The sequence below is a fragment of the Salvelinus fontinalis genome, chromosome 16 (assembly GCF_029448725.1).
Source record: "Salvelinus fontinalis isolate EN_2023a chromosome 16, ASM2944872v1, whole genome shotgun sequence".
NCBI lineage: Eukaryota > Metazoa > Chordata > Actinopteri > Salmoniformes > Salmonidae > Salvelinus > Salvelinus fontinalis.
The window spans coordinates 39,913,929-39,941,824 of NC_074680.1; the positions used below are offsets into that span (position 1 = coordinate 39,913,929).

The following is a 27,896-nucleotide window of genomic DNA, read 5'->3' on the forward strand; positions in this document are numbered from 1 at the left end:
TCTGTTTCAGCAATCGTTGTGTGATGTAGCTAAAGGGTCTCCTGGTTGTGATGTAGCAAGGTGATTATTTTTTACAGACATCCCCTCCACCAATACAGTCCTCACTTCTGTGTGTTGTCTCGTTCCACTCCATCGGGTAACAAAGGTTATATGAATTACTGGACTAATCATTTCCTTGTCCCCTCTCTTCTTATTTCCTGTCCCTCCACTCACAGGTGTCTGCTACTGTTGTCTCTGGGGAACTCAAGTTCATTTCTGAGCTGGACACAGACCCTGAGCAGCCTGCTGCCACCAAGTAAGTCCTCTTCCTCACAGCAACAGTCCTCTTCCGCACAGCCCTCTTCCTCACAGCAACAGTCCTCTTCCGCACAGCCCTCTTCCTCACAGCAACAGTCCTCATAAGTCACATCAACAGTCCTCTTCCTCACAGCAACAGTCCTCATAACAGTACTCATACGTCACAGCAACAGACCTCTTCCTCACAGCAACAGTCCCTCTTCCTCACAGCAACATTCCTCATAGGTCACAGCAGTCCTTCTGATATCATCCTGTTTAAATGTATTGTGTACACATCTTCTAACCACATAGTGAGAAAATGGGAAGAAAATGTACTTACTAGATACTAAGCTATAACATATGTTACACTAGATACATAATAGCTTATACGTTATTCTAGATAATTAAGGTTAAATACATAGTGTAAATGGTTTTAGTAATTGTTCAACCACTTTCAACATTTTTGTCTGTTTTCTGTATATCTAAAAGAGTGAAGAAAACAAAAAAGTTAGTAAAGAAGTTCAAAGCTCCGTCATCCCCACCACCAGCCACATCCTCTGACCCCGATGTCCCAGAATCATCATCTACCAAGAGGAAAACCAAGGCTGCAGATAGCAAACCACTGACGCCCAGCCCCAGGAGAGGGCAGTCCAATAGCGCCTTCGAGCCTGATACCTAGACCCATGGATCTATGGTTAATAGTACACTAATTTAACGCTAAATTCCTCTTTGAACAGAAGATAACAAGTATGTTTATAAAGGAAACTATCCTGTAAAGCTTAAACATAGTGCTTTTTTCACTAATATGTTTTAAATTATGTCTGCATACAGTGCCTCCGGAAAGTATTCAGACCCCTTGACTTTTTGCACATTTTGTTACTTTACAGCCTTATTCTAAAATGTATTAAATCGTTTTTTCCCCCTCATCAATCTATACATGATACCCCATAATGACAAAGCAAAAACAGGTTTTTAAAAGTGTTTGCTAATTTATAAAAAATAATAAACTGAAACATCACATTTACATAAGTATTCAGACCCTTTACTCAATACTTTGTTGAAGCACCTTTGGCAGTGATTACATCCTCAAGTCTTGGGTGTGATGCTACAAGCACTTCTCTGCGGATCCTCTCAAATTCTGTCAGGTTGGATGGGGAGCGTTGTTGCACAGCTATTTTCAGGTCTCTCCAGAGATGTTCGACCGGGTTCAAGTCTGAGCTCTGGCTGGGCCACTCAAGGACATTCAGAGATTTGTCCCGAAGCCACTCCTGCATTGATTTGGCTGTGTGCTTAGGGTCATTGTCCTGCTGGAAGGTGAACATGGACAAGTCTCTCTATGGCAAGACATTTTCAAGTCTTGCCATAGATTTTCAAGCCAATTTAAGACAAAACTGTAACTAGGTCACTCAGGAACATTCAATGTCATCTTGGTAAGCAACTCCAGTGTATATTTGGTGTTGTGTTTTAGGTTATTGTCCTGCTGAAAGGTACTTTTGTCTCCCAGTGCCTGTTAGAAAGCAGACTGAACTTGTTTTAAAGTCACCATTGGCCTCATGGTGAAATCCCTGAGCAGTTTCCTTCCTCTTTGTAGTGACTGGGTATATTGATTTTATTTTTATTTAACTAGGCAAGTCAGTTAAGAACAAATTCTTATTTACAATGACAGCCTAGGAACAGTGGGTTAACTGCCTTGTTCAGTGGCAGAATGACAGTTTTACCTTGTCAGCTCAGTGATTCGAACTAGCAACATTCAGTTACTGGCCCAACACTCTAACCACTAGGCTACCTGCCGCCCTCCACTTTGGATACGCCATCCAACGTGTAATTAATAACTTCACCATTTTTTTTTGTCACACCCCCTTCTAATGAGTCTTAGCTTTCTTGGGATTGGGGTCATAATAGCTTAAAGCCCAAACGGTTCAAATGCTAGAGCCAAATTGAACATGCCACATTAGCTTCAGAAAACCGGCAGAAACTGCTCCATTGGTGCCTCCACTGTAGCTTCTGTTTACCACAGAGTTTGATTCTATCTGTTCTCCTCTACCTTTCCTGCCTGGCAAAGTACCAGCATTTTGTTTTGAATCTGAATTTAAAGCACTGAATTTGAAAACAGAATCTGAATGCACCTGAGAAGTTAAATATATGAAACTTTGGTAAACTTGAAATTATGAGGGGCCTCCCGTGCTAGAGGCGTCACTACACACCCGCGTTTGATCCCAGGCTGTCGCAGCCGGCCGCTACCGGAAGACCCATGAGGCGGTGCACAATTGGCCCGTCTGGGTTAGTGGAGGGTTTGGCCGGGGGGGTTTTACCAGGCTCATTGAGCTCTAGCGGTTCCTAGTTGGATGGTGTTTCTTCCGACACATTGGTGCGGCTGGTTTCCGGGTTAAGCAAGCGGGTGTTAAGAAGCGCGGATATCCTTGTCCCATTGCACTCTAGCGACTTATTGTGGCAGACCGGGCGCATGCACGCTGACTTCGGTCGCCAGTTGTACGATGTTTCCTCCGACCAGTACAACTGCAGCTGTCTTCCGGGTTAAGCGAGCAGTGTATCAAGAATCAGTGCGGCTTGGCAGGATCGTGTTTTGGAGGACGCATGTGTCACGCCCTGACCTTAGAGATCCTTTTTATGTCCCTGTTTTGGTTTGTGAGTTCGGGTGGGCATTCTATGTTTTGTGTTCTATGTTTTCTATTTCTGTGTGTTTGGCCAGGTGTGGTTCTCAATCAGAAGCAGCTGTCTATCGTTGTCTCTGATTGAGAACCATACTTAGGTATCCTTTTCCCACCTGTGTTTTGTGAGTAGTTGTTTTCTGTCTTTGTGTCTGTACCAGACAGGACTGTTTTGTTTCATTCATTCTCTTTGTTATTTTGTTTAGTGTTCTGTTTTAATAAATTAACATGAACACTTACCACGCTGCGCTTTGGTCCGATGATTCCTCATCTTCATACGCCAAACGTTACAGCATGGCTCTCAAACTTCGTCTCCCCAAGTCCGTACGGGAGTTGCAGCGATGGGACAAGACTGTAACTACCAATTGGATATCACAAAAAAGGGGTACAAAGTACACCAACAAAAACACTTGCAATTATGGTTTGTAAACTGAATACAGACAATGAATGCAATTGAAACTGAATATATAAATGTCATTTTAAAACTGAATGTAATATTCATTCAATTCAGTTTCAAATAATTAAATACAAGTTTAATTTGGCACAGATTCCGACCTGAATTAAGTACGTGTAAGTACGTGTAAATCTGAAAATCCACAGTGAAGCTAACCAGGGGCTAATCAGAAGTTAGCCAGAAAGCTAACCAGAAGTTAGCCGAAAGCTAGCCGAAAGCTAATTTGAAGCTGCCCAGAAGTTAGCCGGCTTGCTGGCTAGCGTTGGTGTTTCAGTTGCCCACGTATTGTGGTCATCAGCTATTACTTTAGCTCGATAATCTACCGGCACTTTTGTGCAACGCGACTCGGACCAGAGCATACCGGGCCTTTTTTCTCTCTCAGTTTCCCCGGATTTCAGCCGCAGGCTCTGGACATTTGCACCTTGATTTCGCAGCTAGCTAGCTGCAAACCATGTGACTATTGGCTTACGTCGATCCCGGAGCAAACTTAAATTATTCCGGAGCTAGCCAGCTGAGGAGTTCCATCAGCCATTCCTGGGCTACAGTCACCTATCCGGACCCGGTTTTTTTTTGCTGCAGATACGGAGCCCCACCGGGCCTTCACGATTGACTGCCGACGTTATCTGCCCGAGGGAGTTATCCAACTGGCACCTCCGTCGCGACGTTACCTGAACGCTCACCTGGGGCCCGCTAATCGTTAGCTGTCTTATCGGCTGCTATCTTAATAAGTATTTCGGACAATTTTTTCTTTTTTTTTTCTTGGGTCACTATATCTATTTTGCCAATTGGATTGATCCCCTCTACAAGACACGGAACCCCACTAATCTACCGACGGAAACGCACGAGGTGTCTAAAAATAGACCTCCATCCTATGCTATCTTGCTACCGATAGCCATCTACCCGGCCAGCTGTCTGGATCGCCGTGACCCCAACCAACCTCTACTCACTGGACCCTTATTGATCACTCAATTAAGCATGCCTCTCCTTAATGTAAATATGCCTTGTCCACTGCTGTTCTGGTTAGTGTTTATTGGCTTATTTCACTGTAGGGCCTCTAGCCCTGCTCACTATACCATATCCAACCTTTCATTTCCACCACCCACATATGCGATGACATCACCTGGTTTCAATGATGTTTCTAGAGACAATATCTCTCTCATCATCACTCAATACCTAGGTTTACCTCCACTGTATTCACACCCTACCATACCTTTGTCTGTACATTATTCCTTGAAGCTATTTTATCGCCCCCAGAAACGTCCTTTTACTCTCTGTTCTAGATGCCCTAGACGACCAATTCTCATAGCTTTTAGCCGTACCCTTATCCTACTCTTCCCCTGTTCTTCTGGTGATGTAGAGGTGAATCCAGGCCCTGCAGTACCTAGCTCCACTCCTATTCCCCAGGCGCTCTCTTTTGATGACTTCTGTAACCGTAATAGCCTTGGTTTCATGCATGTTAACATTAGAAGCCTCCTCCCTAAGTTTGTTTTGTTCACTGCTTTAGCTCACTCTGCCAACCCGGATGTTTTAGCCATGTCTGAATCCTGGCTTAGAAAGACCACCAAAAATTCTGACATTTTCATCCCCAACTACAAGATTTTCAGACAAGATAGAACGGCCAAAGGGGGCGGTGTTGCAATCTACTGCAAAGATTGCCTGCAGAGTTCTGTTTTACTATCCAGGTCTGTTCCCAAACAATTTGAACTTCTACTTTTAAAAATCCACCTCTCTAAAAACAAGTCTCTCACCGTTGCCGCCTGCTATAGACCACCCTCTGCCCCCAGCTGTGCTCTGGACACCATATGTGAACTGATTGCCCCCCATCTATCTTCAGAGCTCGTGCTGCTAGGCGACCTAAATTGGAACATGCTTAACACCCCAGCCATCCTACAATCTAAGCTTGATGCCCTCAATCTCACACAAATTATCAATGAACCTACCAGGTACCACCCCAATTCCGTAAACACGGGCACCCTCATAGATATCATCCTAACCAACTTGCCCTCCAAATACACCTCTGCTGTTTTCAACCAAGATCTCAGCGATCACTGCCTCATTGCCTGCATCCGTAATGGGTCAGCGGTCAAACGACCTCCACTCATCACTATCAAACGCTCCCTGAAACACTTCAGCGAGCAGGCCTTTCTGATCGACCTGGTCGATGTATCCTGGAAGGATATTGATCTCATCCCGTCAGTAGAGGATGCCTGGATATTTTTTTAAAATGCCTTCCTCACCATCTTGAATAAGCATGCCCCATTCAAGAAATTTAGAACCAGGAACAGATATAGCCCTTGGTTCTCTCCTGACCTGACTGCCCTTAACCAACAGAAAAACATCCTATGGCGTTCTGCATTAGCATCGAACAGCCCCCGTGATATGCAACTTTTCAGGGAAGCTAGAAACCAATATACACAGGCAGTTAGAAAAGCCAAGGCTAGCTTTTTCAAGCAGAAGTTTGCTTCCTGCAACACAAATTCAAAAAAGTTCTGGGACACTGTAAAGTCCATGGAGAATAAGAACACCTCCTCCCAGCTTCCAACTGCACTGAAGATAGGAAACACTGTCACCACCGACAAATCCACTATAATTGAGAATTTCAATAAGCATTTTTCTACGGCTGGCCATGCTTTCCACCTGGCTGCCCCTACCCCGGTCAACAGCACTGCCCTCCCCTCTGCTACTCGCCCAAGCCTTCCCCATTTCTCTTTCTCCCAAATACAGTCAGCTGATGTTCTGAAAGAGCTGCAAAATCTGGACCCTTACAAATCAGCCGGGCTAGATAATCTGGACCCTTTCTTTCTAAAACTATCTGCTGAAATTGTTGCCACCCCTATTACTAGCCTTTTCAACCTCTCTTTCGTGTCGTCTGAGATTCCCAAAGATTGGAAAGCAACTGCGGTTATCCCCCTCTTCAAAGGGGGGGACACTCTTGACCCTAACAGCTACAGACCTATATCTATCCTACCCTGCCTTTCTAAGGTCTTCGAAAGCCAAGTCAACAAACAGATTACCGACCATTTCGAATCCCACCATACCTTCTCCACTATGCAATCTGGTTTCAGAGCTGGCCATGGGTGCACCTCAGCCACGCTCAAGGTCATAAACGATATCTTAACCGCCATCGATAGGAAACAATACTGTGCAGCCGTATTCATTGACCTGGCCAAGGCTTTTGACTCTGTCAATCACCACATCCTCATCGGCAGACTCGACAGCCTTGGTTTCTCTAATGATTGCCTCGCCTGGTTCACCAACTACTTCTCTGATCGAGTTCAGTGTGTCAATCGGAGGGTCTGTTGTCCGGGCCTCTGGCAGTCTCTATGGGGGTGCCACAGGGTTCAATTCTTGGACCGACTCTCTTCTCTGTATACATCAATGATGTCGCTCTTGCTGCTGGTGATTCTCTGATCCATCTCTACGCAGACGACACTATTCTGTATACTTCTGGCCCTTCTTTTGACACTATGTTAACAACCCTCCAGGCGAGCTTCAATGCCATACAACTCTCCTTCCGTGGCCTCCATTTGCTCTTAAATACAAGTAAAACTAAATGCATGCTCTTCAACCGATCGCTGCCTGCACCTGCCCGCCTGTCCAACATCACTACTCTGGACGGCTCTGACTTAGAATATGTGGACAACTACAAATACCTAGGTGTCTGGTTAGACTGTAAACTCTCCTTCCAGACTCACATCAAACATCTCCAATCCAAAGTTAAATCTAGAATTGGCTTCCTATTCCGCAACAAAGCATCCTTCACTCATGCTGCCAAACATACCCTTGTAAAACTGACCATCCTACCAATCCTCGACTTCGGTGATGTCATTTACAAAATAGCCTCCAAAACCCTACTCAATAAATTGGATGCAGTCTATCACAGTGCCATCCGTTTTGTCAACAAAGCCCCATATACTACCCACCACTGCGACCTGTACACTCTCGTTGGCTGGCCCTCGCTTCATACTCGTCGTCAAACCCACTGGCTCCAGGTCATCTACAAGACCCTGCTAGGTAAAGTCCCCCCTTATCTCAGCTCGCTGGTCACCATAGCAGCACCTACCTGTAGCACGCGCTCCAGCAGGTATATCTCTCTGGTCACCCCCAAAACCAATTCTTCCTTTGGCCGCCTCTCCTTCCAGTTCTCTGCTGCCAATGACTGGAACGAACTACAAAAATCTCTGAAACTGGAAACACTTATCTCCCTCACTAGCTTTAAGCACCAGCTGTCAGAGCAGCTCATAGATTACTGCACCTGTACATAACCCATCTATAATTTAGCCCAAACAACTACCTCTTTACCTACTGTATTTATTTATTTATTTATTTTGCTCTTTTGCACCCCATTATTTCTATCTCTACTTTTTTCTATCTCTACTATCTCTACTTTTTTTACTTTTTTTTACTTGCTATATTGTATTTACTTCGCCACCATGGCCTTTTTATATTTTTATTTATTTATATATATATTTTGTTTGCCTTTACCTCCCTTATCTCACCTCACTTGCTCATATTGTATATAGACTTATTTTTCACTGTATTATTGACTGTATGTTTGTTTTACTCCATGTGTAACTATGTGTTGTTGTATGTGTCGAACTGCTTTGCTTTATCTTGGCCAGGTCGCAATTGTAAATGAGAACGTGTTCTCAATTTGCCTACCTGGTTAAATAAAGGTGAAATAAAATAAAAAATAAATAAATAAAAAGGGAACTTTATTCCCTTCTTATGCATCTCTCCCTATTCATATTCTGACCTTGAATTTAATCACGAGAATAGCATGTTATTCACCCTCTATTCGTTCAGGTGGAGATCTAAGAAATTAAGGAGTGGTGGAGGTGTGTCTACAGATAAACCCTATTCTGACCTTCACTTAATAACCTCATCATTCCACCACCTTTATGTACAAGGAAACCATGAATAAGGTCAAGCGAACCTGGAAATTGGAAAAATTATCTCTGTGAATTTTTGGAAAATAGCAGCATTCTCCATGTGCGGCTAGGGATGCCATCTGGGCCGGCAGCCTTGCGAGGGTTAACACGCTTAAATGTCTTACTCATGTTGGCTTCTCCGTGGCCGACCTGAGTAAGATATTTAAGTGTTAACCCTCGCAAGGCCGCCGGCTCAGATGTCATCCATAGTCGCGTCCTCAGAGCATGCGCAGACCAGCTGGCTGGAGTGTTTACTGACATATTCAATCTCTCCCTATCCCAGTCTGCTGTCCCCACTTGCTTCAAGATGTCCACCATTGTTCCAGTACTCAAGAAAGCAAAGGTATCGCCCAGTAGAACTCACTTCTGTCATCATGAAGTGCTTTGAGAGGCTAGTTAAGGATCATTTCACCTCTACCTTACTTGACACCCTAGACCCACTTCAGTTTGCTTACCGCCCCAATAGATCCACAGACAATGCAATCGCCATCGCACTGCACAACTGCCCTATCCCATTTGGACAAGAGGAATACCTATGTAAGAATGCTGTTCATTGACTATACTGTAGCTGAGCATTCAACACCATAGTACCCTCCAAGCTCATCATTAAGCTCGGGGCCTTGGGTCTGAACTCCGCCCTGTGCAACTGGGTCCTGGAGTTCCTGACGGGCCACCCCCCAGGTGGTGAAGGTAGGAAACAACACCTCCACTTCGCTTGATCTTCTTCTTTAGAATGTTTTAATTCTAGCCTATGCCCAGGCTTTTCTCAGGTTTTATCTTACAATTTGTATCATGTTAAATATTAGCCACTATCGAGAGCCACGGTCAGTGAGACCCATATATGGTTTAAACTGTCACTTTAGTGTTAGTTTTCTTCAAATTTGAAGCTTACCTTTTTCATCGTTCCAGTTACCTTTCGTTCCTCTGTCACATCCGTGTCGTTGTTCCTGAGGGTCACTAGCATTAGTGGATTATATTAGGCTAACGTTGTGTAGTAATTTAGGAGACGTAGCCCATTTTGGATCAGTATGGAACTCAGACCACCACATAGCAGGTTAAACCTGGAACCTGGCTAACGGTTCACAACGACTGGAGTGTTGCCATACAGTTCCATGATTGGTGAGAATTGGGGTAGATTTATAGAACTATTGTTCAACCCCCATTGAACACTTTTCTATCCACCTTCCAATATTATTTGGATTGTATCAAACCACTTTTTATTAATCAATATATTTCGTGCATAAAGGCTCTCCAAACAAATATTTTTTTATGATTCATGCTTACTTTCCTAAATAATCTACAAGATCAGAGCATCACTCCATCAGGCCTTTATGGTAAAGTGGCCAGACGGAAGCCACTCCTCAGCAAAAGGCATGACAGCCCGCTTGGAGTTTGCCAAAAGGCACCTAAAGGACTCTCAGACCATGAGAAACAAGATTCTCTGGTCTGATGAAACCAAGATTGAACTCTTTGGCCTGAATGTCACGCAACATGTCTGGAGGATACCTGGCACCATCCCTATGTTGAAGCATGGTGATGGCAGCATCATGCTGTGGGGATGTTTTTCAGCAGCAGGGACTGTTAGACTAGTCAGGATTGAGGGATGGATGAATGGAGCAAAGTACAGAGATCCTTGATGAAAACCTGCTCCAGGCCGCTCAGGACCTCAGACTGGGGTGAAGCTCCACCTTCCAACAGGACAATGACCCTAAGCACACAACCAAGACAACGCAGGAGTGGCTTCGGGACAAGTCTCTGAATGTCCTTGAGTGGCCCAGCCAGAGCCCGGACTTGAACCTGATCGAACATCTCTGGAGAGACCTGAAAATAGCTGTGCAGCGACGCTCCCCATCCAACCTGACAGAGCTTGACAGGATCTGCAGAGGAGAATGGGAGAAACTCCCCAAATACAGATGTTGTGCCAAGCTTGTAGTGTCATACTCAAGAAGACTTAAAGCTGTAATCGCTGCCAAAGGTTCTTCAACAAAGTGCTGAGTAAAGCTTCTGAATACTTGTGTAAATGTTATTTCAGTTTTGTATTTTTAATAAATTTGCAAAAATGTATAACCTGTTTTTGCTTTGTCATTATGGGGTATAGATGTGGGGTTCAAAAAAACGATTGAATTTTAGAATAAGGCTGTAACGTAAAATGTGGACGTTGGGGTCTGAATGCACTGTAGATGGCATTCTTTCATTGATCCATGTACTCTATAGTCTGTCCACAAAATTCTAATTAAAAAAGGTACACCATATTTAAATGGAAGGCTTAAGATAAATGTACTTAAAACCCTATTGAATGTAAATTCCACCAAAAATCTGTTGGCCAGCAAGTGGGACGTTTGTTAGCGGTTGAATTACATTTATTCAGCACACTCAAGGGGAACCACTCCTGCAAAGCCTTTTACCATCTTCATGAAGTAAGCCTGAATATCAACTACTGAGAAGTGCATTTGAAAGGCGTAATATCGGAAGTGGGGCCCTTTATGAATGATTACATTTGTCCATTACAAATGAAAAAATATTGAATATGTTAATTCAAAAACAATTTGTTGGCACTCCATGTATGGAGTTCTGACCCCACTGTTCAGACATCATCCATGTCGTAGAGATTGGCAAATGAAAGGCATTTACATAGTACTGCATTTCAATAACAGATTCTGTTAAAACGCCCTTTGAGTTGTCAAGTAAAAATTATTTTGTGAAACATTCTTCCGAAAGCAATGGTTTGGAAATAGTTGGCATGTAACTACAACAAAGGACTAGGCTTACATTAGTTACATATTCAAATATTAGTGTCCTTGAATGAACTGCATTTTATATCACTTAATAAGTGGACATACAATACTTGCTTGATTGGTCCATTTGAAAATATATATATTTTTCTTGCCGTCACCGATATGGTCAATCTACATAACCTCCTTTATGGCTAACTGTTCAAACATATGTCAGGTGCTGTGAAGATTGGAGAATGAGAGGCATATTTAGCATAGCCAACTGATATGTATAAATGCACTTATCGTCAAGTAAACATTATTTTGTGAAACATTCACCTGTTCCGAAGTACATGGTGTTTTAAAATAGTTTGTTAAAAGCTAATTCAAATAGTTCCAAAGCTTTACCACAGCTTTTTGAGGTCCTTGACAGTTCAAGTAATTATATACACAGGTCTTATATGGGATTGGCATAATGCAAACGGAACTGCTTCTGTTATGATTGCTAATGCTATGACAACAAATGATAACTTGTGTAGTATCATCCTCTTAGGTTGTATATTTTAATACAAGTTACATTCCACGTTTAGCACCTATGTACATATACAGGTGTAGGATCTTAATTTGTCCAGTTTCTCACAGCAGAAAATATAAATTATTGTTCCTGGTAGATGCTCGTTGTTCAGGTCAGCAGATGGGTAGCTTCATCGGAAGGTTTTTTCGTTTGGATTTGAGGAGACCTTCAGATCCCAACAAATAAAAGCAAATTCAGGCACAAATACCAATTTCTCCGAACCTGTTACTCTTTTCAAATGGCTCTCTCAACAAATGTTTTACTTGTTTATGTAAATAAACTAAATAGATTATGGAATCATTACCTTTCTTGTCGTGTTCTTTGACAGAGAAAATAGACACCAAGAAAAAAAGCCTGAGGAAAAGAGGAAACATTAGTCATATTCAGAAAGCACATTGAAAAATATATATAAAAAAAAAAAATCCATGTGACCCCAATCTTACTAACTAGCAGAAATAATGTGTTGATGTCCAAGTGAGCAATTTAGCAAAGACATTTGAGTTCCCCGTTTCTAGGGGTCAGGAGACAGCAGTCAGGAGTGTCGGGGCAGGACTGACAGTATTGAAGTGTGCCTAATAGGATTCATAAATGTCCAATCTGCCCTGCTGAACTGCCTCAACCATTCATCTGAAGCTGTGGGAGACCATGGACCAAGAACTACCAGAACCAAATGTCTGATTTGTTTTTTTAAAGTGTCAGATTCTTGTTGTAATGAAAAGCACTATATAAAATACATTATTATAATACATACGGCTAGAAAGGCCAGGCCTCCTTGAACAGAAGCAGCCCACTCAAAGCTCAGCTGTTGTGTGATGAAGCCACCGAGCGTTGGACCACAAAACATCCTGAACAAATAAAACACACCTTTGTTAAGAATCCAACTCTCAAATTGTGCCTCAGGGACTTAATATAACAAAGACTGCAAGTACACACCCAAAGGACCACACTGCTCCAAACAATCCAGACACCAGTCCAAGAGTGCTCAGCCCCTCCTCAAATCCATTTTCACTGCCATTGGAAAATTATCAATATTATTTTGGATTCTGTACCTCGTGCATGATGATATCTGTTTGTCTAAGTGAAAATTGACATTGTAAATAGAGTATATTTGTATATGTGCGCAAATGCCATGGTGTATGTAAATGGTCAACTCACTATGCACAGTCGAGTATTTCAGGGAAGGTAGGGATGGCAGTCATGCTAAGAGAGAATCCTATGATACCCAGCATGAAAACCACCAGCCACAGCTGACTAGAGACAAAAAAAAAAGTATCATATTGGTTTCTAGTTATCAATAATAGCAGGACAAGTAGTACATTCACACTGATAATAACAGATGCTGACCTCTTTATTTGCAGAATGGGGACAGGACCTAAGAACCAGAAACCAGTTGCTGTAAACAAGCTTCCTAGCACCATGAACCACGGCCTCGTGGACTGCAAACACAACCAGAAGGTAAAATCACATTATTGTATATGTATAAAAGAGAAGTTGTGACTACAATACACCACTGGTATTGGTTGGTGTTGAATATAGTATTTATACAACGGGTGGGTCTATTCCTGAATGCTGATTGGTTAAAACCGCATTCCAGCCAGTGTCTATTCCACAAGTTACCACCGGCTAAATCTATTATGTTAAAATGCCTATTTACTCTGTTCCATCTGACTGCGCAATCCAGTGTCTCATCAGCCCAGCCAGGCAATTTATAAACTTGATCTCAACTATAAAAAGCATCTAGACATTCTCACATTTCTTTTAGACTAACATTTAGTTTAACAGGAGATTTGTATAAACCTTGCTGTCTGTCTCTCCAACATTGTTTCAATATTCAAATTTGATCTCCAGCTGTACCATAGTAATGAACGTGTCGGGACGAGACAGACAGGCAGGAAGCGTTTCTCAGCCAGTCGAAATCATGAATCAGCTGGCCTCAAGAAATGTCAATTGAAAAAAAGGTAAAACCAAACGAAGTGCAGCTAGTTTGCAGTTTTTCCAGCTTCAGTTTGAAGGGATTGTGTTGCTGTGTTGTTGGATAGCTCCTCTGAACAACAGTGTCCTGATGAGAGAGCACATGTTCTATGCCAGGCGAAATCGCACCTCATTAGGTCATTATTATGGATGATTCCAAATAAATGTCACTAGAAAACAGCTTAAACAAATGCAAATGCAGCTACTTTGCGGTTAGTCTGACTGCAGTGTTTGACGTGACTAAGTTAGCCGTAGTTGGCAAGCTAGCAAGCAAGGGATAAGAACGTTGCCAGCCAGTATGGCAATGTAACATTTAGAATGAAATTTCTGTCCATAGATACAGAACAAAAAGACTGAAAGACTGGGTCGGGTCTCTGGCAACCGAACCGATAGAACGAATGACCAGCCAGCTTGGGTAGCAACCCTAGATTTGTGTCGGGATGAATAAATTCATCAAAATAACATTTCATGAAAATATGTCAATCACTATTTGAATATGCTGGTAACCAGTTGAATACAAGTGATAATGCCATTGAAGTCGGTGTTTGGAGGATATGTTGGCACGGTTTCCCGGCACTGGACTTCTCGGGCCAAACAACACCTGTGCCTATATATCCTCCAAACATCGGCTTTTCGGGCATTATCACTTAAGTGTAGTATTGTGTAGTCTAGTATTGGGGTTTATAGTATTGTAGTGTATTTTGTTGTGTTGTATAGTGTTTCATATTATAGTATTGTATAGTGCATAGTATTTTGTATAGTGTGTTGTGTAGTGGTGTATAGTATAGCACAGTCTTGTGTAGTGTTGTATACTATATTGTAGTGTTGCATAGTGTTGTGTAGTGTTTTATAGTGTTGTGTAGCGTAGTGTTGTATAGTATAATGTAGCATAGTATTGTATATTACCACTGATTATTATTATTTGACCCTGCTGGTCATCTATGAACATTTGAACATCTTGGCCATGTTCTGTTATAATCTCCACCCGAAACAGCCAGAAGACGACTGGCCACCCCTCATAGCCTGGTTCCTCTCTAGGTTTCTCCTAGGAACTGTGTTTCTGCACCTGCATTGCTTGCTGTTTGGGGTTTTAGGATGGGTTTCTGTACAGCACTTTGAGACATCAGCTGATGTAAGAAGGGCTTTATAAATAAATGTTATTTGATATTAGTGTAGTATAGTATGTTGTATAGTGTGGTGTAGTATATTAGGTTGTATAGTATAATGTAATATAGCACAGTCTTGTAGTGTTGTATAGTGTCTTGTATAGTATCAGGCATATTCGGAAGGCCATCAACTGAACCGCGGGGTAACCACAACCCTAACCAGGCCACAAAGTGTGTTGTATAGTGTTGTATAGTGTAATGTAGTATAGCACAGTCTTGTATAGTGTTGTATAGTATAATGTAGTGTTGTATAGTATAATATACAATGTAGTATAGTGCCGCATAGTATAATGTAGTATAGTATAGTGTTGTATAATGTAGTATAGTGTTGTGTAGTATAATGTAGTATAGCACAGTCTTGTATAGTGTTGTATATTATAATGTAGTGTTGTATAGTATAATATACAATGTAGTATAGTGCTGCATAGTAGAATGTAGTATAGTATAGTGTTGTATAATGTAGTATAGTGTTGTATAGTGTAATGTAGTATAGCACAGTCTTGTATAGTGCGGTATAGTATAATGTAGTCTTGTATAGTATAATGTAGTGTTGCTGTATGTAGAATAGTATAGTGTTGTACAGTATACTGGTGTATAGTACAGTGCAGTATAGTGATGGATAGTATACTGTAGTATAGTACAATGTAGTATAGTGTTGTACAGTGTAGTATAGTGCTGTATAGTATGTGGTATAATATAGTGTAGTGTTGTATACTATGGCATAGTGTTGTATAGTTCAGTGTGGTTGTATAGTATAATGTAGTATAGTGTAGTATACTATGGTGTAGTATAGTGTTGTATCGTGGTGTATATGGTGTATAGTGCAGTGCTGTATAATATAGGATACATTGTCGTATAGTATAATGTTGTATATTATAATGTAGTATAGTGTTGTATAGTAGAATATAGTGTTGTATAGTAGAATGTAGCATTGTATAGTACAATGTAGCATCATGTTGTATATTATCATGCAGTATAGTGTTGTATAGTAAAATGCAGTATAGTATACAGTTGTATAGTATAATGTAGAATAGAGTAGCACAGTGTTATATAATGTAGTATAATGTAGTAAAGTGTTGTATAGTATAATGTCGTATAGTGTATGGCAATGTAGTATGGTGTCGTATTGTATAGTGTTGCATAGTACAATAGTATAATGTAGTATAGTGCTGTAAATGTATAGTGTTGTACTCCGCAATGTAGCATTGTGTTGTACACCGCAATGTAGCATTGTGTTGTACACCGCAATGTAGCATTGTGTTGTACACCGAAATGTAGCATTGTGTTGTACACCGCAATGTAGCATTGTGTTGTACACCGCAATGTAGCATTGTGTTGTATACTACCATGTTGTATAGTGTTGTGTAGTGATGTATAGTATAATGTAGTATAGTATAATGTAGCATATTGCTTTTTAGCATAGTGGTGTAATATATTAAGCAGCATAGTGTTTTATAGCATAGTGTTGTACAGTATAATGTAGCATAGTGTTGTATGGTATGATGCAGCATAGTGGCATATAGTATAATGCAACATAGTGTTGTATAGTATAATGTAGAGTTGTATACTATAGTGTAGCGTTGTACATTATTGTATAGTATAATGTAGTGTAGCATAGTGTTGTATAGTGCTGTGTAGTATATTGTGCTATAGTGTAGTGTTGTATTGTACAGTGTATTGTTGTACAGTGTATTGTTGTATAGTGTTGTATACTACCGTGCAGTATAGTGTTGTATAGTATAATGTAGTAGTGTTGTAAACATATAGTGTAGGGTTGTATAGTGTAATATAGTATAATGTAGTATAGTGTAGTGTTGTGCAATATAGTGCTGTATACTATAGTGTAGTATAGTATGGTGTTGTATACTATAGTGCAGTATAATGTAGTAGTTTTGTAAACGTATAGTGTAGGGTTGTATAGTTGCATATAGTATAATGTAGCATAGTGTTGTATAGTATCATGTAGAGTTGTATACTATAGTGTTGCGTTGTATAGTATAATGTAGTGTAGCATAGTATAATGTAGTATAGTGCTGCATAGTATAATGTAGTATATTGTGCTATAGTGTAGTGTTGTATTGTATAGTTGTATAGTGCCGTGTTGTATAGTATAAGATGGTATAGTGTTGTATACTATAGTGCAGTATAGTGTTGTATAATATGGTATAGTGTTGTATACTATAGTGCAGTATAGTGTTGTATAGTGTTGTATACTACCGTGCAGTATAGTGTTGTATAATATGGTATAGTGTTGTATACTATAGTGCAGTATAGTGTTGTATAGTGTTGTATACTACCGTGCAGTATAGTGTTGTATAGTATAATGTATAAGTGTTGTAAACGTATACTGTAGGGTTGTATAGTGTAATATTGTATAATGTAGTATAGTGTTGTATAATGTAGTATAGTATAGTGTTGTGCAATATAGTGCTGTATACTATAGTGTAGTATAGTGTTGTATACTGTAGTGTTGTATACTATAGTGCAGTATAATGTAGTAGTTTTGTAAACGTATAGTGTAGGGTTGTATAGTGGCATATAGTATAATGTAGCATAGTGTTGTATAGTATAATGTAGAGTTGTATACTATAGTGTAGCGTTGTATAGTGTAGTATAATGTAGTGTAGCATAGTGGTGTATAGTATAATGTAGTAGTTTTGTAAACGTGTAGGGTTGTATAGTGTAATATAGTATAGTGTTGTATATGTAGGATAGTGTAGTGTTGTATAATGTAGTATAGTGTTGTATCGTATAATGTAGTGTTTTATAGTATAATGTTGTATACTATAGTGTTGTATGGTATAATGTAGTATAGTGTTGAATAGTATAGTGTAGTGCTGTATAGTACAATGTAGTGTAGAATAGTGTTGTATAGTATATTGTAGCGTAGTGTAGTGGTGTGTAGTGTTGTATCATATAATGGTGTATAGTATAGTGTAGTACAGTATAATGTAGCATAGTGTTGTATACTATAGTGTAGCGTGGTGTTATATAGTACAATTTAGCATAGTGTTGTAGTGTTGTGTAGTGTAATGGTGTATAGTGTTGTATAGTATAATGTAGTGTATATACTGTAGCAGTGTTGTATAGTATAATGTAGTATAGTGTTTTATAGCATAGTGTTGACTGTGAACCATCAGATCCTCCTCTCCACCCTCTCTGAGCTGGGCATCTCCGGCGCGGCCCACGCTTGGATTGCGTCCTACCTGACAGGTCGCTCCTACCAGGTGGCGTGGCGAGAATCTGTCTCCGCACCACGTGCTCTCTCCACTGGTGTCCCCCAGGGCTCTGTTCTAGGCCCTCTTCTATTCTCGCTATACACCAAGTCACTTGGCTCTGTCATATCCTCACATGGTCTCTCCTATCATTGCTATGCAGACGACACACAATTAATCTTCTCCTTTCCCCCCTCTGATAACCAGGTGGTGAATCGCATCTCTGCATGTCTGGCAGACATATCAGTGTGGATGACGGATCACCACCTCAAGCTGAACCTCGGCAAGACGGAGCTGCTCTTCCTCCCGGGGAAGGACTGCCCGTTCCATGATCTCGCCATCACGGTTGACAAATCCATTGTGTCCTCCTCCCAGAGTGCTAAGAACCTTGGCGTGATCCTGGACAACACCCTGTCGTTCTCAACTAACATCAAGGCGGTGACCCGTTCCTGTAGGTTCATGCTCTACAACATTCGCAGAGTACGACCCTGCCTCACGCAGGAAGCGGCGCAGGTCCTAATCCAGGCACTTGTCATCTCCCGTCTGGATTACTGCAACTCGCTGTTGGCTGGGCTCCCTGCCTGTGCCATTAAACCCCTACAACTCATCCAGAACGCCGCAGCCCGTCTGGTGTTCAACTTTCCCATGTTCTCTCACGTCACCCCGCTCCTCCGCTCTCTCCACTGGCTTCCAGTTGAAGCTCGCATCCGCTACAAGACCATGGTGCTTGCCTACGGAGCTGTGAGGGGAACGGCACCTCCGTACCTTCAGGCTCTGATCAGGCCCTACACCCAAACAAGGGCACTGCGTTCATCCACCTCTGGCCTGCTCGCCTCCCTACCTCTGAGGAAGTACAGTTCCCGCTCAGCCCAGTCAAAACTGTTCGCTGCTCTGGCACCCCAATGGTGGAACAAACTCCCTCACGACGCCAGGTCAGCGGAGTCAATCACCACCTTCCGGAGACACCTGAAACCCCACCTCTTTAAGGAATACCTAGGATAGGATAAAGTAATCCTTCTAACCCCCCCCCCCCTAAAAGATTTAGATGCACTATTGTAAAGTGGTTGTTCCACTGGATATCATAAGGTGAATGCACCAATTTGTAAGTCGCTCTGGATAAGAGCGTCTGCTAAATGACTTAAATGTAAAATGTAATGTGTTGCATAGTACAATGTAGTATAGTATAATGTAGCATGGTGTTGTATAGTAAAATGTAGTATAGTGGTGTATAGTACCGTGTAGTATAATGCTGTATACTATAGTGTAGTATATATAGTATACTGTAGTCTAGTCTGGTGTTGTATAGTATAGTGCGGTATAGTGTCGTATACAATGGTGCGGTATAGTGTTGTATAGTATAATGTGGCATGGTGTTGTATAGTATAGAGTAGGGTTGTATAGTGTAATATAGTATAATGGTGTATAATGTAGATAATGTACATAGTGTTGTATAGTATAATGTAGTATAGTATAATGCAGCATAGTGTTGTTTAGTATAACGTAGCATTGTATAGTAGTGTTGTATAGTGTATAGTTGTATACTATAATGTAGTATAGTGTTTTTAGCACAGTGTTGTAATATATTAAGACGCATAGTGTTATAGCATAGCGTTGTATAATGTAGTATAGTTTTATAGCGTATAGTTATACAGTATAATGTAGCATAGAGTTGTACAGTATAATGTAGCAGTGTAGTGTAGTTGTACAGTATAATGTAGCACAGTGTTGTATAGTATACTGTTGTATAGTGTAGTATGGTATAATGTAGTATAGTGTTGTATAGTAGTGTAGTATAATGTAGCATATTGTTGTATATTATAATGTAGTGTAGTGATGTATAGTATAATATAGCGCTGTATAGTGTAATGTGTATAGTGTAGTGTTGTGTAGTGTGTATAGTGTAGTATAGTATAATGTAGCATTGTATAGTATAATGTAGTATAGTGTTGATTAGTATAATGTAGTATAGAATAATGTTGTATAGTGTAAATCAAATCAAATTTTATTTGTCACATGTGCTGAAAACAGGAATGCTTACTTACAAGCCCTTTACCAACAATGTCGTGTATTATAGTGTTGTAGTGTTGGGTTAACTGTACTCACAGGAAACCTGTCACTGATGATACCAAGCAGAGGTGAGGCTAGACAGTAAGGCAACGACAGACCAAGCAAGAGAAGACCCACATAACCTGGAGACAGGTCAAACTATATGGAAACAAAAACAGAAACATTAAGTTACCGAGATCCATCCTACTGGACATAATCGTATTTTGAAACGTGACAAATACATTCTCAAATATGAGACTTTCAAGTATACCAGGGTTGGGGTATTTCAGTTCAGTCAATTTAGGAAGTAAACTGAAATGGAATTCACCTCAACCCTTGTGTATGCTTTGCTTTACCGTATCAATGGCATATATGGACAAGGTCGCATCTAGAAAGCCGAGTCCAGAACTCAGGGTGAATGTGGCAAAGCATATGAGGACTATCTTCAGACGTGTGAACAGCCTGAAGAAGGAGTCCTTGCTAGGATCAGCAGCTGAACAAGCAGAATAATATAACAGGAAATATCATCACAGGAATCATTTCATAATGACAAAGAGAAAACATTTGGTCTCAAGACTCAGATAACTTAAACATTTAGGTTAAACTTTACACAAGTTAACACTTTTCTTTAAAAGTGGGGGACATAAGGTATTTAGAAATATATTACAGACGGCTAACTAATAGTTAAAAGTTCATAAAGCATAAATAAACCGTTACCAAAGCTTGGTAAGATGTACATGTTGAAGGGGACCATGAGAAATAGGAAGCATCCCAGAGCCATGAAAGGAACATTGTATCCAAACGACTGATACAGCCATCCACCTATTGGTGGTCCCAGTATAAGACCCAGCCCTGTAAAGATCTCCAGACTACCCTAAGAAGACAACACAATATTCAACTAAGTAAATGTGCACATTCAGTTTTAACTCGTACCCACAGGCTTATATTTACAAAGTAGAAGGATCTGCCTTAAAATGTTGTTTGTATGGCTTCCAGTTCCAAACAGAATAGAATCCAATTGAATCATCATATTATTATTATTATGACCAAATAGAGGAACTAATTACAATGCTCATTGCTAAGGATGCTTTCAGACAGACGAATGGTGCCAAACTCTTGGGATACAAAACATTTTAACCTCAACCATAATGCTTTTTTGAATGAACATGGTATTTAATTCCACCACATAACATACAGACTCTTACACAAGGGTTGGTTGACTAAACTCACCAGAACAGTTGCTATACTGTTTGGGAAAACTTTTGTTGAAACTGCAAAAGAAGAGGTCATTGCAGCACTGAAGCCCACAGCATCAACAGACCTTATGATAAAGCACAGGATAATAAAAGTAGCTCCGTCAGGAACTTTGTCGAGTAAGCTGTAAAACAAGAACAGGAAAATAATTAGATGAAAATATGTATTTGTCCATGTTGAGTAAAAATTGTAGGAGGGCACTTAAAAAAAATAGTGTTCTCATGAGAACTTTGCCTGGAATCTGTTGATGGATAACTAACTTATTTAAGTAGTCATCTGCCATTAATCACAATAGACAGTATGAGATGCTTGCAGAACACTATCAAATCTCACTCACCCAAAGAGAATGGTGCACACTGACGACACAAATAAGCCTGAAATTAGCATGAACTTTGCCCCGATCTGAACAATCTGAAAGGAGAGATAAGCATGTGTTGTGTGTGTGAAAAGTCATATTGCAAGCAGAGTAGTCTGATGACTCAACGTAGTATGCATCCCGAATGCTACCCTGTTCCCTATGAAGTGCATTACTTTTGACCAGAGCCCTATGGTACCTAATCAGAAGTACATAGGGAACAGGGTGAAAGTATTCACACCCCTTGACTTATTCCACATTTTGTTGTGTTACAGCCCTAATTTAAAATGGATTAAAATTGAGAATGTGTCTCACTGGCCTAAACACAATACCCCATAACGTCAAAGTGGAAATTGACAAATAATTTTTAAATGAAAAGCTGAAATGTCTTGAGTCAATAAGTATTCAACCCCTTTGTTATGACAAACCTAAATAAGTTCAGCAGAAAGAAATGTGTGCAATAAGTGTTTAACATGATTTGTGAATGACTACCTCATCTGTACCCCGCACATACAATTATCTGTGAAGTCCCGCAGTCGAGCAGTGAATTTCAAACACAGGTTCAACCACAAAGACCAGGGAGGTTTTCGAATGCCTCGCAAAGATGGGCACCTATTGGTATTTGAGCATGGTGAAGTTTTTGTGGTTTGTATATTACCCCCCTTTTTCTCCCCAATTGTGATCTTGTCTCGTCGCTGCAACTCCCCAACGGGCTCCGAAACATGATCCGCCAAACAGCGCTTCTTAACACCCACCCGTTTAACCCGGAACCCAGCCGTACCAATGTGAGCTTGATAAGCCAAGTAAAACCCTCCGGCTAAACCCTCCCCTAACCCAGATGACGCTGGGCCAATTGTGTGCCGCCCTATGGGACTCCCGGTCACAGCTTGAGATCAAACCCGGGTCTGTAGTGACGCCTCAAGCACTGTGATGCAGTGCCTTAGACCGCTGCACCACTCAAGAGGCCATGGTGAAGTTATTAATTACACTTTGGATGGTGTATCAATACACCCAGTTACTACAAAGATACAGGGGTCCTTCCTAACTCAGTTGCCAGAGAGGAAGGAAACTGCTCAGGGGTTTCACCATGAGGCCAATGGTGACTTTAAACCAGTTACAGAGTTTAATGACTGTGATAAGAGAAAGGGATGGATCGACATTGTAGTTACTCCACAATACTAACCTAAATCACAGAGTGAAAAGAATGAAGCCTGTACAGAAACAAAAATATTCCAAAACATGCAACCTGATAGCAATAAGGCACTAAAGTAAAACTGCAAAAAATACTTCATGTCCTGAATACAGTGTTATGTTTGGGGAAAATATATTTTATAATATTAAGCTTTTTTAAATTGTGATTTATTAGGGGTGCTGGGAGGAAAATTCTTCTTTCAGCAGGACAATAACCTAAAACAGAAAACCAAATATATACACTGGAGTTGCTTACCAAGATCACATTGAATGTTCCTGAGTGGCCTAGTTACAGTTGACTTAAATCAACTTGAAAATCTATGGCAAGACTTGAAAATGACTGTTTAACTATTATCAACAACCAACTTGACAAGAGCTTGAAGAATTTAAAAATGAACAATTTGCAAATATTGTACAATCCAGGTGCACAAAGATCTTAGACTTACCCAGAATGCCTCACAGCTGTAATCACTGCGAAAGGTGATTCTAGCATCTATTGACTCAGGGGTGTGAATGCTTATTTAAATTAGATATATGCTAACATTTCTAAAAACATGTTTTCACTTTCTCATTATGGTATTGTGTGTAGATGGTTGGGAGTAAAACCTTTAATATATTTTGAAGTAACAACTAAATGTCGAAGAAGTCAAGAGGTATGCATACTTTCTGAAGCCTAGTAGCCTAGTTATTCAAAATACTTACATATTTACCCAGTACTACGGAGCCCACCAGATTAAACAGAGCATAGCAGCCAAATATAAGGCCAATGACAGTCTGACTGGCTCCTTTTTTCACGGCCTGTATAGAGACAACATACATACAGTAAAGCTCCTGTATCTATCAATAAATTACTATATCAAACATACAGATACTGCAAAACACCAAAAAGCTTGGTGAAAAAGCTTCAGTTATGATTGTGTACAAGCTGTTGTTTTCCTTTTGGAAAGAGAAGGCATGTGCTTCACAAAATACTTTGGAAAACAGTCACAACAGTTAACTTTATGGAAAAGATGGGCAGGGACTCTGCTGTCCTAGCATCAGGGGGAAGCTCATTCCACCATTGGGGTGCCAGGACAGAAAAGGGCTTTGACTGGGCTGAGTGGGAGTTGACCTCCCGTAGGGTTGGGAGTACCAAGAGACCAGAGGTGGCAGAACAGAGAGCTCAGGTTGGGGTGTAGGCTTTGAGCATAGCCTGAAGGTAGTTCCTCTTGCTACTCCATAGCAAGCACCATAGTCTTGTAGTGGCTACGAACTTCAACTGGAAGCAAGTGGAGTGTGCGGAGGAGTGGGGTGACTTAGGAAGGTTGAACACCGGGCGGGCTGCAGCGTTCTGGATAAATTGCAGGGGTTTGATGGCACAAGCAGGGAGCCCAGCCAACAGAGAGCTGCAGTAGTCCAGACAGGAGAAGTGCCTGGATTAGGACCTGGGCCACTTTCTGTTATACTCTGTTGTAGAGCAGGGCTTTCCAACCCTGTTCCTGGAGAGCTACCGTCCTGTAGGTTCACTCCAACCCTGGAGCAAAAACCTACAGAAGGGTTAGCTCTCCAGGAACAGGGCTGGAGAGCCCTGTCGTAGAGCATGAACCTGCAGGAGTGAGTTTCTGGTTTGCATGAGTTGATGTGTGACTGAGTATCCATTGTATGCGTTGGTGCTTTTCTCATTTCCAACACATTATACAAATACAACCACTTGTCAGTCATGACATCTAGTCTGAACTGGTATCTTACATCCAACCATTACAATTAAGTGTACTTTACTATGGTACTGCTAAACATTAACTTAGTAATATTTAAATTCTAGAATCTGAATAAAGAAATCATGATTCTGCATAATAATTCCGCATTAACTCACAGTTTAGTATATTGTTACGTTATCCAGCAAGAAAACCATATATCACTCAAACAGAAGGGGGAACTAACAAAGAGTTGCTGACAACCAAAACAAAACAGGTAGGGGTTTTAGGAGGGGTTCTGAAAGACACTCATGGGGGTGTCCACTGCAAGTTGCCTAGCAACAACAACTGGAACCTAAAAGACACCCACCATTAACACTAAATCTGCTCAAGAAGAGGCAAACAAAAGAAAAACCCCACACAACATAAAGACAGGAAGCAAACCAAAACAGTGGCACAAAATTACATCAAATAGGGAGCGCCAACTAAAGGTGTTGACCCTCCACATCTCTCAAGACAACTGATGATCGTGGACTTCAGGAAACAGTAGAGGGAGCACCCCCCCCTTATCCACATTGACAGGACAGCAGTGGAGAAGGTGGAAGTTGTAAGTTCCTCGGCGTACATATCACTGACAAACTAAAATGGTCCACCAACACAGACAGGGTGGTGAAGAAGGCGCAACAGCGCCTCTTCAACCTCAGGAGGCTTAAGAAGTGGCTCGTCACCTCAAACACCCTCAAAAACTTTTACAGATGCACAATTGAGAGCATCTTGTCGGGCTGTATCATCGCCTGGTACGGCAACTGCACCACCCAGTGCTCTTCAGACAGTCGTGCAGTCTGCCCAATGCATCACCGGAGGCAAATAACCTGTGCTCCAGGACACCTACAGCACCCGATGTCACAGGAAGGCCCAAAAGATCATCAAGGACAACAACCACCCGAGCCACTGCCTGTTCACCCTGCTACCATCCAGAAGGCGAGGTTAGTACAGGTGCATCAAAGCTGGGACTGAAAACAGCTTCTATCTCAAGGCCATCAGACTGTTAAACAGCCATCACTAGTACAGAGAGGCTGCTACCTACATACAGACTTGAAATCATTGGCCACTTAATTGAAAATATATTATTTAACCTTTAACTAGGCAAGTCAGTTAAGAACAAATTCTTATTTAAATGACAGCCTAGGGCCACTGGGTTAACTGCCTTGTTCAGTGGCAGAACAGATTTTTACCTTGTCAGCTCGGGGATTCGATCTAGCAACCTTCAGTTACTGGCCCAACACTAACCACTAGCCTACATGCATCCATTAATAAATGTTATACTAGTCAATTTATTAATGCCACTAATAATTTTTACATATCTTGCATTACTGATCTCAAGTGTATACTGTATTCTACACTATCTATTGCATCTTGCCTATGCCGCTCTGACATTGCTCATCCAATGACACATTCTATTTGTTGTGGAGTTGTTAGATATTGCTGCACTGTCTGAACTAGAAGCACAAGCATTCCACTACACTCGCTATAACATCTGCTAACCATGTGTATGTGACCAATAACATTTGATTTGACTTGATTTGTGTGAAGGATGGTATTGTTCTCTTTTTAACAGAAATATATGCCTTATAGAAATAGGACATGTTAATCACAAAACATAGCGTGACTGCAGAAAAGCTGTTGTTAATCTAGGGTGTCGACTGTGCTAACCAGAAGATGAGACAAGATGGGAAAATGCTGAATGACAAGAAAACAGGAACTGAGGGAATGAGTAGAAACCAACAAATCAGTTCAATCTTCACAAATAACATTCTGGACATTTGAATCCTGAGTGCTGTGTCTGGGCACCACCGATAGGCTAGCAAGTTTAAACCACGCTAAGCCTCTACTGTGACAGGCCAACTCTGAAGTTGGAACTACCACTGAAACAGTATAAAAGAAGATGTTTGTACTATTTCAGTCAGTTCCCTGCTTTACCCTGCGTGGTGATACAGTGAACCCGTATATACGAAAATTGCATTTACCATTCTGAGCTTATGTTAAATAAAAATACTTAAAGTATATTCGGTGACATTTTATCCTGATACCAGATTTGATTGACGCAACCTTTCACATTTGACAACAGGTGCACTGGGCCAGCCACTCGTAAATAGCACCTGGGCCAGCACAGGTGAAACGACTTCCCACTAACGAGATGGCAACCAGCACAGGTGTAACACATACTGACTAACGAGGTGACACCAATCGGTAATCCTCTTTCCGTCTCGCATAGTAGGTGGCTGATGCACAATAAATTGTGCGATATCCGATATACCACAGAAGACACCAATCGGTGCGCCCTAAGTGCTAATGAGCTATACGGCTAAAGTCCAACCGAGCTATACGGCTAAAGTCCAAAAACTAAACCTGTAACAATATTTCATACGCAATGAGGAAGTAAAACTGTTGGTAGGCTATTGTACAATACCTCTTTGGGGAAGAATGGTCCCAGTATAGAGTAACAAATCATCGAGCTGAAGTTGACAGATGCGATTGATATCAATGTGAGGATCTGATGTCTTGTCATCCTTTGATTAGGAATACTTGTTGATTCTTCTACTGTGCTGTCATCTACAGAAATACAAATAAAAACAGTGAATACAATTTGGGCATTAAAAAACAAGGAATCGTTTAATTAGAACATGACATACTTGCTGTCTGAGTAAGACTGTAACAACGTTTAGGCAACCAACAAGTGCATTCCTTAAATGTAGCTCATTTATAATATCTGTAGTGGTAGGACTTTCATTCGTTGAATTCGCCTACAAACTCTGAAGACATTTTAAAATAGACACTTGAGATGAATTGAGAAACAATGTTTTATTAGATTACATTCAAAAACGGCAATTTATATAATTTAATTTCACCGACCTGTTTGTTGAACTTCATCAGAATCCATATTGTTGTCATTCATAGATTATCCTACTAATCCGGATTGCTATTCAAATCACAAATGCCGAGACTGAAATGTCTGTTACATGAATAACGTTAGATACTGCTTCATAAAGTTAGGGAAACCAAATGTGTCACAATGTGGCCTGTTAAATTCATAAATGACTCTTCGGCGCCAGCGGACATCTCAGAAATATTGTGCCCTTGAATAAGGACTGGAGAATGAGCACTATGGTCGAGAATTCGCCAAAACGTGGAGTCTGGAGGAGGCCTGGGTTTTATTTATTACAACTATTCTGTTGATAAACGTTTCTTAAAAGGAACGAAACGTGTAGAGACCTAGCTGAATTTGTCCAATAGAAACTGTCGTTTTAATTGCAAAACGAAACGTTTTGTAACTGTTTGGACTCATGCTTACACCCCTGACAAATCGAGAGTTGTGAAACTAACATTTTGAGTAGGGGTGGCTTTGTGAC

General features: G+C 40.9%; 1 protein-coding gene across 1 annotated transcript; it reads right to left on the bottom strand.

Moving 5' to 3' along the window:
- Nucleotides 1–11,580: 11,580 nt before the first annotated feature.
- Nucleotides 11,581–27,861, bottom strand: LOC129813152 (MFS-type transporter SLC18B1-like). Its single transcript, XM_055865381.1, has 14 exons — nucleotides 27,400–27,861; nucleotides 26,957–27,099; nucleotides 23,516–23,611; nucleotides 21,605–21,678; nucleotides 21,244–21,391; nucleotides 20,731–20,887; nucleotides 20,370–20,506; nucleotides 20,071–20,172; nucleotides 12,960–13,051; nucleotides 12,771–12,866; nucleotides 12,549–12,623; nucleotides 12,367–12,460; nucleotides 11,920–11,969; nucleotides 11,581–11,781 (listed from the first exon to the last, which is right to left on the bottom strand). Exons 1-14 carry the CDS (start codon nucleotides 27,440–27,442, stop codon nucleotides 11,724–11,726), a joined length of 1,365 nt encoding a protein of 454 aa, XP_055721356.1. The 5' UTR covers nucleotides 27,443–27,861; the 3' UTR covers nucleotides 11,581–11,723.
- Between the last annotated feature and the right edge of the window lie 35 nt (nucleotides 27,862–27,896).

Excerpts from the sequence above, each read along its gene's own strand:
- LOC129813152 (XM_055865381.1), bottom strand. The coding sequence starts at position 27,442 with ATGAATGACAACAATATGGATTCTGATGAAGTTCAACAAACAG. Across the intron at positions 21,679-23,515 it reads CCGTAGTACTGGGTAAATAT|ATTGTTCAGATCGGGGCAAA; the intron begins GTAAGTATTTTG and ends CTCTCCTTTCAG. Across the intron at positions 12,624-12,770 it reads GAAATACTCGACTGTGCATA|TGAAAATGGATTTGAGGAGG; the intron begins GTGAGTTGACCA and ends TTCCAATGGCAG.